The 12,206-nt window shown below is 30.4% G+C and overlaps 1 protein-coding gene and 1 non-coding gene across 4 annotated transcripts; both read left to right on the top strand.

Moving 5' to 3' along the window:
• The first annotated feature begins 6,169 nt into the window (after positions 1-6,169).
• LOC140985187 (bifunctional L-3-cyanoalanine synthase/cysteine synthase 1, mitochondrial) lies at positions 6,170-9,946 on the top strand. 3 transcript variants are annotated; one of them, XM_073452958.1, is made up of 10 exons: positions 6,170-6,548; positions 7,511-7,620; positions 7,750-7,807; positions 8,180-8,443; positions 8,721-8,858; positions 8,938-8,989; positions 9,147-9,226; positions 9,311-9,370; positions 9,598-9,678; positions 9,774-9,946. In XM_073452958.1, exons 1-10 carry the CDS (start codon positions 6,369-6,371, stop codon positions 9,870-9,872), a joined length of 1,122 nt encoding a protein of 373 aa, XP_073309059.1. In that variant the 5' UTR covers positions 6,170-6,368; the 3' UTR covers positions 9,873-9,946. The 3 variants fall into 3 exon arrangements, with proteins under 3 accessions (XP_073309059.1, XP_073309061.1, XP_073309062.1); XM_073452960.1 differs by lacking the exon at positions 6,170-6,548 and adding an exon at positions 6,571-6,974; XM_073452961.1 differs by lacking the exon at positions 6,170-6,548 and adding an exon at positions 6,571-6,945.
• Positions 9,947-10,443: 497 nt separating this feature from the next.
• On the top strand, positions 10,444-10,528 carry TRNAY-GUA (transfer RNA tyrosine (anticodon GUA)). The gene is given in 2 exon segments: positions 10,444-10,480; positions 10,493-10,528. It is a non-coding gene; the product is annotated as a tRNA-Tyr (tRNA).
• The last annotated feature ends 1,678 nt before the right edge of the window (positions 10,529-12,206 follow it).

Raw genomic sequence — 12,206 nt, forward strand, 5'->3', positions numbered from 1 at the left:
TTGATTGAGATTTGGGATTTGATGGCGCTTTGTCGACGCTATCATACGATTATCCCTGATTGAGGCCGGTGTGCCAGCTCGAGCATTGATTTGATAGCGATTCGATTGACTCTGACATGTGCTCAGTGGATGGGCATTTGACCTGATACCTCCACGACATACATGCATTGCATATCATATATCATTGTTTAGATATCTGTGGTATATATTGTGGTTGCTTCAGACTGAGCTTTGCTCACCCCAGATGGGGCTGTTGTTGTCTTTGTATGTGGACAATGACAGGTACTCCAGGATATCAGGAGACCGGAGATAGTACTTCTGGAGGGAGTCACAGTTTGAGTTGAGGTTTCGTGGTCTTTCCCAGTATATATGTTATGTATCTATATACCGGGGTATGTCCCGAGGATATGATTTGTTGTTGTATGAGTTGTTTTGATTATGTGTGGGCATGTTTGATGTTGTGAGATGAAATACTATTTTTAGTATTCAAATAGCATATTTTGGGCTCATTGTAAAGAAATTTTAAACTCGTTTTCCGCTGTAATTAATTAACCCTAATCAAATTGTGTTGTAATAACGATTAGGAGCTAAGGACCCCACAAAAGATCCTGATCCGTTTGAATCTAGCAGCCTTCGTCCCCTTCATTTGGCATTTACATTTTTTGTTTTACTTCAGTTACCAAATTGCCACATTCGAAGTTTTCTTACCACAATTCATTTTGAACCTCATATTTTTCCGCCATTGAATGCACTCGTCCATATGAAAACATAAATTTATTAAGATACATATAATCAAAACATATATTCCGATACAACTATTATTCGTGAAAGTTAAAATATGAAATCAATACAATAATTTTATATTTTGATGAGATCCTCTTTTCAAAGAAGTTAATATATATTATATTGTTGTAAAACAATAATGTTTTGTTAATTTACAAGGAAAGCCGATACATCAAATAAATGGATGGCCGAATTAAAGGGATTACGTTGAAAGCTTTTCAAGTTCATTGTATCTCGATTAATATCATTAGAGGATAGGTTAATGAAAATTTATCAAACTCTATTGTAGTTTCGACTTTATTTTGTAAATAGTTTGTTTCCTCTCGGAGGATATTTTTTTACAAAAATATAAATTATTAAATATAATAGATATGTAAGTATGTGACTAATTATTATACTATCAAACATGTTACAACCATCATCATATTTGAGTTGGTTGAATAAGTGAACGTTTGATCAATAATTATGAGTTTGATTCACAATACAAACACTTTATCGGACAAACCGGACAAACCTATCACACAAAGTTTGTCCAGTATGGTTTATCCAGCTAACATGATTCACAGACTACTGCATTAATATGCAGGTTTACCCAACGTGCAATGAATGGTAGTGACTGCAAGCTCCATAACTAGACTTATCGCATATGTTTTTATCAAGTATGGTTTACTAGCTAATTTAATTTGCAGACTATTGCATTAATTCGAGGCTTTACACTGCATACAACAAATAGTAACGACGGGAGACAATAATTTCGCAATTTCGTTTATAGATAATAATATATTTTTAGAAAGACAGGAGACAAGAAATGGAAGTTCTACAGTTTATTTAGACATGTTTAACAATATATGTTTTTAGTAAACATATTATAAACTTTATATTAATACGAACCCCAAACAATTTTTATTCATATAATTTAATTTCTTTTTTTAAGCCATCATTGTTATTTTTTATTCAGTTGTCTTATGAATTAATATTAATTGGCATGTTTATATGTTATAAAAAAACCTTAGGTTCCAAAATTCATATATCCGTCAACTAAATTCTCAAAAAGAAAAAAACTTAAACATATTGAAATCCTTTCTACATTAACTTTTTTTTTAAAATTTTTGAATTACCCTAAAAAATTTTGTGCTCTTATCGATTATTTAATGGCTCATATTACAATTTATATTTAAGTTAAAGTTACCACATTCATATATTCATTAGCACCAACAACATCATTAAATGTAACACTCTTACAACCAATACCAAAATACGTATATTCTATTTTCGAATTTGTAATAACATATTTATGGAGTAGATCCTTCATTATATTTTAAAATAAAGCAATACATTATATTTAATTTACAACATCTTATTAAACTTCTTCTATTTGAACCCCAATTGAATATTTTTCTTAACTATTTTCACTTTTATAAATTTTTTTTGCATATTTTTCACTTTTTTAAACACAATGTCAACTTAAAATAATATTCGTTTGAGCGTAGTACGAATATAAAAAAACATAAAAAAATTATATGTTCATGATAGTTATAGCTTTTAAATTTATATTATTAAATAAGAATTACATAAATATAAACACATGATTAGTTATTCTTAAAAAATATATATACTCATATGTAATACTGTAAATCTGGGTAGGACACCTCAAGAATTGAGGTGCCCATGCCTAGTACAAAGTTAATATGTAAATTTTTTTCATAGCTTAAATCTCAAGAATTCTCCTCAATTTTGTAAGAATTTCATTTACTTAAATCAAATCCCATTAAATACAAATTTTGTTTTGAAATCTCGTCATTCTAAACACTAAAAATGATATTTTTAATTTCAAATTCCACCAAATAATTTTTTTTCATTCAAAATAATTTATCAAAAACTAACTATTTTAGATTTGAAATTCATTGTAAAATATATTTATCAAAACAAACTAAAAGATTTTATTATTATAAATTTAAAATTCATCCATTCAAATACAACCTTAACCTAAATCTCATATTTAGGTGAATGTCAGTCACATGCGCTCCAAATTCATTCACTACACTCGGGCAAAATCTTCATTGATTTCATGAAATAATTATAGGCCATTTGACTGCATAGATTTTAAAAATCTAATTAACTGCTTTTATAAGTTTTAAATTATTATTAATGATTAAAAATAAAGATACTTTATCCTTTATTTCTATATTTCAAAATACATAAAAAATGATAGGAATATATATTAATTGTAAGTGGTTTGTATATTTACTAAAATATATTTCTATAATATTTTTTATTGAATGAAAAAATAAAATGTTTTGTACTCTACGGAAAAATTTATCATATATAATGATAGGAATATACAGTAGTTATAAATAGTTTATTAGATTTTTTTTAATAATTTTTTTATTGAATGAAAAATAAATTTTTTTGAACTTGTTGAAAATAATTTGTCGCCATGGCTTCTCAGGCTCGGCTAGGGCTAGGAAAATATACCGAAATATCGAAATACCAAATATCGTACCGAAAAAATACCGAAAAAATCGATATACCGAAAATTTCGGTATCGGTATCGGTATGATACCGTACCGAAATTTTCGGTATCAGTATCGGTACGTAATTATTTTTTTTTCGATACCGAAAATAATTTTTTTATTATTATTTTTTTAAAATTTAAGTTCGGTATATCGATAATATTTTCGGTATACCGACAAAATTTTCGGTGTCGGTACGGTATCTGGTATGAACTTTTTCATATCGAAAATTCGGTATACCGAATATGCGGTACCGAATTTCCGGTATCGGTATCGGCATGAAAAAAATTACATACCGATATTTACGGTATGGTATACGGTACCGTAGTTACCGTACCCACCCCTAGGCTCGGCTAAAGGCCTAATCTTTCGCCGCTGTGAAAAGCCAAGGAAATGATAATCTCGTCCCTCAAATGCCATTTTAGCGTAGCTTTTCATTCTCCAACGGACATTACATAGTGACCCTTTTGTTTTGCACCGAATTTGTCGCAGAGCATTTGGTGCAATCAAAATTTGTTTAAATATTTTTTTTAATATGATATTTTTTTAATAATTATAAATAATGTATAGATAATAATTTAATACTTATTTTATTGTTATAAATATTAATTATGTTAAATTTGTAAAAAAAAATTATTAAATAATAAGAATTAATATATGTAACATAAAAGGTATAATTCGATAATATTTTTTTGTTGTAAGATTTTAACTAAATGAATTGGAGATTAATATTATATTTGTTATAGAAATTGCATTACGTCAGTGTAAAATTTGTAGTGGAATAGGTTATATGGTTTATACCGAGTGCACCACGAGTCCACGACCATAGGATTGATGCGGGCCCACTAATCCAAGTTTGTGGCCAATATGTGATATCCGGTGGAGTATAATCTTTGTTATCGTAATTAAAAAAAATACTCAGCAAATAATGTTTAAATTCTCGTTAAATTGCTCAAAAATTTTCAAAAGCAAACAAAAATTTGGTTTCGGTCTCCGTGTCAGAAAATATGTTTGAACTTCATGAGCTCACATTAAGAGTGTCAATTCGGATGAGTTGAATGGATTGGGTTGAGTTAGGTTGAACAATAGTGATATTCAAATTTACTCAACCCGAACCCAAACTCGAATCAACACGATCAACCCGAACCCGATCAACCCGATTTCGAATTTTTTTGAAAAAAAATTAAATAAAATTCAAAAAAAAAATAATATTTTAATTTAAACCCCTTCCGTGAACATAGGTTTGCTCGTATAGATCAGGATGCTTTTGCGTGGAACAATAAGCATCCCCCAATCTCTTAGGTGACTATGGTGCACATTTTCTTAGCCTGGGCTTATAATCTTGTTAGGTCTTCCTAAGTTCATACGAAACTCGGCATTTGGCATAACTTTACAGGGAATGCAGAAGCTGATTCAGGCATAACAACGTGGATCCCTTCATTGATGTGCCATAATAGAGAGTGTGGCTTGTTCGTGCTTTTCGAGTCGCTGTCACATGACGATAAGAATAAGAAAGCATAAATTTTTAAATGAGCACGAAAGTAAAGAAAGAGATATGCATCCGCTCGGGCAATCAGGGGGTCGTTCACACGACAGGTCCACAGCCTCACAGCTTTCGGGTAATCGCCGAGAAGTGATCAACGCCGGTATGTCTGTACAACCCATATGCGTAGGCAAAGCAGACTTTTCCACACGGAAAAAATGAAATTCACGGTTGATTATAATACCCGGGAATCTCTCTCTTCACGAAGAGTTTTTTAAATTTGAAAGTCTAATGGTAGAAAAATAAAATATATTTACTAAATCAAATAAACAATTGTTTAGAAAATAAAAAATATTCAAAATAAATATTAAATTATGAAAATTTATAATATAAATATACAATAAATATTTTTTTAGACATACAATATATAAAAATATAGGCAATATTTATTAATTATATTTTTTTAAAAAAAAATTTAAAATTTTCGGGTCAACTGGGTCAACCTGGGTTGACCGAACCCAAACCAACTCGATCATTTTTTCGGGTCAGCTATCGAGTCCAACCCGATCTGACCCGAACTCGAAAACCTCAAACTCAAACCTGATTTTTTCGGGTTGAATTGTGTCGGGTTGGTGGGTCGTGTCTAATTTTGACACCCCTAGCTTACGTGTCTTTTATATGAAAATCGATGCTAAACATTAAAAATATGTTACTAATATATGATATTTGAGTATTAATGGTTTCATATCTTGTACTAATATATGATTTTTGAGTACTCAAATATGTATAACAAATATTAATATTAATGATACATTTGTATTTTCAGATGAAATTTAGTATAAAATATTGAAAAAATATGATACTAATATATGATATTTAGGTACCAACTTTTTAAAAATTGGAACAAATTTATTAATATTGACATTTGCTACACATCTTTGGATAATAAAAATCATATATTAGTACCACATCCGAAACAGTTCGTACTCAAATATCATATATAAATACTATATTTTTAATGTTTTGTACCGATTTTCATCCGAGAAGACAAATCTGTCTTTAATTCTAACATTTTATATACGTTTGGGTACTCAAAAATCATATATTAGTACCGAATTTGAAAAGATTAGTACTCAAATATCATATATTAGTACCATATTTTTAATGTTTATATCGATTTTCATACAAAAGATACGTGGGCTGATAGAATTCAAACACATTTTATTATAGATCATATAATGTAAAAACATAATTTTTCTAACAATAATTGAATACAAATTTAAGTTTGAGTATGAAATTTAAAGCAGATCTACCAAAGTATCCACTGAGCCAAAACAAAAAAAGAAAAAAAAAAACTTTCTTTCTTTTGTTTGTTCAATTGTTAACCATCCGATGCTTGCCATTGCCAGCCGAAACCAAAGAACTCATTTCGACAAAAAGAAAACTAATTAACCCCGCAAAGTAAGCACACTGTGATATCTTTACTATATAAAGCACAGAAGCAAAGTTGTAGTTGAAGTAACAGATCGCTCGAATTCCTCCATTACACTAATTATTTAGCATTTCATTCCCTATTCGAAAACCACTCAATGGCGGCTCTCAGCAATCTTTCAAAGAAAAGATTCCTATACACTCGTTTCCATGAATCAAGAAAATTGCTTACTACTTCCAGCGCAAACCCATTGACGGATTCTCCTTCTTTTGCTCAGAGGTTAAGGAACCTGCCCAAAGATCTCCCCGGAACTAAAATCAAGAAACAAGTTTCCGAGGTGATTTTCATATAATTTCATGAATTTGAAGTTTTTAAGAGCTTGAATATACTATATTATCGATGGGTTCACCATCCCAGATGAACTTTTTGGCTCCAAATCTTCGATGCAATGGTCAATCTATGTTCTAGACTTGATTTTCAGTTGTTGCATGATAATTTGAGTGATCTCAAGTAATGATATATTAATAATTTATCAAGATTCAAGAATCCTCGTGTGGGATTCTTGGTTCGTTTTGTTTCAATGGTTCCTTGTTTTGGTGCCGGTGAGTTTTTTAATGGCCAGAAATTGGCTTGTCTGAAAAGACTTGATAAGAGGAGTTGCCAGTTGCCACGCTTAATGGGGGTAAAAGTTAAACCAGGCGGGATCGGTTCAACGGCCCGGTCCAGACTTGGTGGTATAACTTCGACCGGACCTATCTAGGTGGTGGTTTGTTTTGATTGGTTTTCTAATTTTTAAAAAAGGGAAAATTGCATTTCTGTTATCTAAATTTGTCTCTTTGCTATTTTAATCATATAGATTTTATATTTTCGATTTTAGTTTTCTATATTCTCGAATTTAAATCTTAATACGATAACTTTGTTTTTTAAATTTAGTTTTTTTCTTACGTGACTCTAATATGTCGTAAACCATTACATCAATATTCTGCATGAAAAAAATTGAGATGATCAAAAGTCGAAAGACATAATGTTGAAATCTAATAATATAAATTACCAAAATAAACAAAAATAAATGATCAAAATTGCATTTTCTTTTTAAAAATGCCCGATTAAATTTGATTTTTCAAGTTACATATATTATTAAGAACACATTTATAAAGATACAATTTTCTTTCATTGATCACATTTATGAAGTACACAATTATGAATATATCATGAGGGGAGCGTCTGAGTCTTGGTTACCACCCGAAAATTGATTGAAACTCGACTTTGGATTGTAACATAATGTTTCCTTTGATGCAGCTCATTGGGAGAACACCACTGGTGTATCTTAACAAAGTAACTGAAGGATGTGGTGCTTATGTTGCTGTTAAACAAGAAATGATGCAACCTACTGCTAGCATCAAAGATAGGTAGGCATCTCTTTTATCCATCTTACTTTACATTTATGTTATTTTTCTCTTCGAATGTCATTTCCTTTCCAGCCACTAAAATTCTTGAATCTTGGTTACATGCGAATTTTCGTTTGTTTTTGTTACTAGACCTGCATTGGCCATGATCACAGATGCAGAGAAGAAAGGATTGATCACGCCTGGAAAAGTAAGTCGAATTGTAAAGATCTAGTTTCTTTCTGGATTTTTATCAAATGTGAATGATAAGCCAAGAAAGTTGTCTAAACCAGTTATTTTGAATGGATTTTTATAGTTGAATCAATTTCACCTACGGATATCTGAACTTCTAATTATAATTTTTAGACCACATAGCATGTTTCTTCCTCAAGATGGGAATCGATTTGCATGTTTGGATGGATTTTTGTTTTTGTAGTGGTCTCTCATATAGAGGGGATGGAGTAAAGTTGGGGTGATTGAATGGACTTTGGAGGGAAACATGTCTAACTTTGAAAGATCACATATTACGTTTCAAATTTCGGCTCTATATATATATATAGCTGAACTTCTGCTTTAATTTCAGACGACATTGATTGAACCCACGTCTGGAAACATGGGAATCAGCATGGCATTTATGGCAGCCATGAAAGGATACAAAATGGTTTTGACGATGCCTTCTTACACAAGTTTGGAAAGAAGAGTGACAATGAGAGCATTCGGAGCAGATTTAATCCTCACTGATCCAACCAAAGGAATGGGAGGTACGGTCAAGAAAGCTTACGAACTTTTGGATTCAACGCCTGATGCTTTCATGCTTCAGCAGTTTTCCAATCCAACCAATACTCAGGTATCAAAATCTAACCTCATTTTACCTTAACTAAAAGGTCTCAAGCAATCAAAACTCTAAGCAATGGGCTCTGCTAGCAACTAGTTAGCAAATGATTAACCCAACTAGCAATATTAATGTAACTTTATGTTTGTTCTGATTACACGAGCAGTCTCTAAATTCTAAATGTATGGTTACAAAGATATCCGCCTATAATGCATGTCATTTTTATTTTAAGATTAAGCAAACTTGAGCGTGTGTTGCTGTGTTGGTAATCTTTAAACCAAAGTATATACAGGTACATTTTGAGACCACAGGTCCTGAGATATGGGATGATACCAATGGCAAAGTCGATATTTTCATCATGGGTATTGGAAGTGGTGGCACCGTCTCCGGTGTTGGACGGTACCTGAAATCACAAAATCCCGATGTTAAGGTAACACAGATAAATGTTAAATAAAACACACATGGAGATATAAACAACCTTATCAATTTTCTTAATGTTCATTTTGTAGATTTATGGACTTGAGCCTACTGAAAGTAATATTCTCAATGGTGGTAAGCCAGGTATATTTCAGTGAAAATTGTCAAGAAACTCTTGGACCAAATTTATCTATCAGATAGACAAATGTTATCCGCCGAAGCGCATTTTTGAGTGCAGTATCGACTGAGAATTCGCAAACATATTTCTATATAAAACCGTGTATTATTATCGATCTTGTAGGTCCTCATCATATTACTGGAAATGGAGTTGGATTCAAACCAGATATCTTAGACATGGATGTGATGGAAGAGGTTCTCATGGTAATCAAAACATTCTTGCTGTGAAAACATGTTTATTTTCTGCTAAATACAGAAGCTAAAAAATGTTTCCCAGCTGTGCTTCAGGTTTCGAGTGAAGATGCTGTTAACATGGCTAGAGAATTGGCATTGAAAGAAGGACTCATGGTAACGTAGTTCAAGTGACAAATTTCATTTGATTGATTATTATTATTCTTTGTTTTGCTAAAATGTGACCATGTAACATTCCACTCGTTTGCCCCCTGAAAACAACTACTTTGATGTACTAATCATATGTCATCAGAAATAAAATTCAACACTATAATCTTTATCTTGTTACGTCAAGCATTCGGCATGCTAGCTTATGTGATGAAGGTGTGGTTGGTGTCTTGTAGGTAGGGATTTCATCGGGCGCGAATACAGTTGCAGCTCTTAGGCTTGCCAGGAGGCCTGAAAACAAAGGCAGACTCATTGTGGTATGTAGAGGTGTACTCGAATAACCAAAACTTTGATTCGAGTTGTTTTGGCAAAATCTTTAATTTTTCGTAAAAATTATACTCGTTTGTTTCAGACGGTGCATCCGAGTTTCGGGGAACGATACTTGTCATCGGTCCTGTTCCAAGAGCTAAGAAAAGAGGCTGAAAATATGCAACCTGTTTCGGTTGATTAAGGCCTTGAAGGAAATTGTAGAACTTGTACTTGTGAATGGGTGTGTGTAGTAAATTTATTGTAGCTTTCTTTATCAATTCAGTTGTTTGATTTTCACTACCAGTTAGATCAAAATAATTGAGTTAGCAAAAGGATAAGGCCCAAAATCTTAGATTACGAGCCCGTTCGTTATCAAAAGTTTTTTGATTAAAAAAGTGCTTTTTTAAGTTGATTTTTAAAAATACTTTTTTAAGTAAAANTGGAGAAAAGATTGAGAGGAGGCTACTGGTGGATGTTGTTTTTTAGGTTATTAAAAAAGCTAGTGAAAAAAGCTCTAAAATAGGGCTTTTAAAGAAGCTCTAATTTCAACTTAAATAAGTGTTTTTTTAAGCACTAGAAGTCCACCCAAACAAGTTAAAAATTAAAAAAATATTTTTTTAATTGTAGCTTCTTATATCAAACGGGCTCGTAACGCGATTTAGTGTATTTTCACAGCTAAAACTTAATCTATAAAAATAATTATAAGAAATTAACATGTTCTCTTGAACATGGATTTTAGAATATATATATTGTTTAACAAACACCCATAAAAGCCGACCTTAGCTCAGTTGGTAGAGCGGAGGACTGTAGTTTGTTGCTGAAATCCTTAGGTCGCTGGTTCGAATCCGGCAGGTCGGAGTTGTACTTTTATTATTATTATTATTATTAAGTCAAATAAAAGGGTAATTACGTTTTCCTCCTTGTAGTATCAAATATTTTATTGGTCAAATATTTTTATAACATTCCGAATTTACCCTTTCACTAACATAAATCATTACAACTTGCCAAAACACATTTGGTTATAATTTTTAATGTTTTTATAATTATTTTTTGAAATTTTAATAATTATTTAGATTAAATAGAAATTTTGATTTCAATTTACTATAAAAATTGAAAGTATCTATACTATATTATTAAGTTTGAGACACCTAGAGTAATTAACTTTTGGTATCCCGGTCTGTTTTAATAAATATATATTAATAAAGTATTAAAATTTTGATGAAGTCACATGTGTGTCAACCGTTAGAATCTTTATTTTCTAAACATCAAATTATAAGCTCAATTCATACTTTGGTCTTTTTTCCTTTCTTTTTCCTATTTATTTTTAATTCATATATCAATTCTTATTTTGATTTTTTTTCTTTTCTTCTTCTTATTTATTTTTTAATTCATATATCAAAATTGCAGTATAATTCGTCATTATTTTTTATAATTATATTTTGATTATCATTTAAATATAAATCAAATAAATTATTAAAAAAATTGTATGAGGCGTGCATCGATGTACTAGTTTTAATAAGTTTACCTCCTATGATAATAATGTCTATTAAATTATATACAATCAAATTAAAATAATAAAAAATCTATTAAAATTTTATATAATAAAATTAAAATATTACACACAGAAAAATCAAATATACCCTCTTAATTTTGACTATTTTAAAATTATTTTTTCATATTTTAATTATTTTTTCCTACGTATAGCAAAAATCAAATAATAGGCTAACCATATTTTCAAAATTTATCATTTTTGTGAAGATATAATAAACATTTCTATTTTCGTTATATTTTGTATAATCCTACAAAGTTGAAGGGAGGTGTAGCCGTAATTTTTAAAATTAAATTTTAAATCATGATTCATGCCTTTGCGGAATCAAACGAAATTTCCTGTTTTATACTCCACCAAATTAATTATATCATGATTCGTGACTGTTAGTAATTATATTGTTCGACAATACGTTATTCCCACTCTTCAAACATAGCACGTCTCTTGAATAGGATTTTCTCTGAAATTATGAACGTGCACAAGTGTGTGAATTATTGACCTAGGAAGAGAGAGCTTCAATGATGTCCTTGATCTCTTATTTATAGATGTAGACTTTTATCTCCACAAGAAAACCTATATCATAAGGAAAGTAAGAGTTTTATTAGAAATAGACTCTATTTAAACATTGATATCATATCTCTTTAAATCATTCCAATAAATATCATATCTACAAGATCTTTATCATAAATATAATATCTAGAAAAGACAAACTCAATATTCCACATAATCTTATCAAGAATGAAATTAGATTTAAGAAAGATATTATATCATAATAAAATCTTAACATAATTATCTAGAAAAGCAAAACCATAATTAAATATTAAATATCATATCAACAAGGAAGATAATATTAGGAAAATTATTTAAGATAAGAAATCATATCAATTAAACAAAGAAAATATATTTCCCTTCAATCTCCTCCTTTTTGTCTTTCTGGACAAAATCAAATCAAACTCAATTTCTCAATTAAACTTCAGTTAAATCCCCCTT

The sequence above is a fragment of the Primulina huaijiensis genome, chromosome 9, assembly GCF_012295235.1.
Source record: "Primulina huaijiensis isolate GDHJ02 chromosome 9, ASM1229523v2, whole genome shotgun sequence".
NCBI classification, from domain to species: Eukaryota; Viridiplantae; Streptophyta; class Magnoliopsida; order Lamiales; family Gesneriaceae; genus Primulina; species Primulina huaijiensis.

Coding starts and splice junctions, on each gene's coding strand:
- LOC140985187 (XM_073452958.1), top strand. CDS start 6,369: ATGGCGGCTCTCAGCAATCTTTCAAAGAAAAGATTCCTATACACTCGT. Junction 9,227..9,310: donor TGATGGAAGAGGTTCTCATG/GTAATCAAAACA, acceptor GCTGTGCTTCAG/GTTTCGAGTGAAGATGCTGT. Junction 9,371..9,597: donor CATTGAAAGAAGGACTCATG/GTAACGTAGTTC, acceptor GGTGTCTTGTAG/GTAGGGATTTCATCGGGCGC.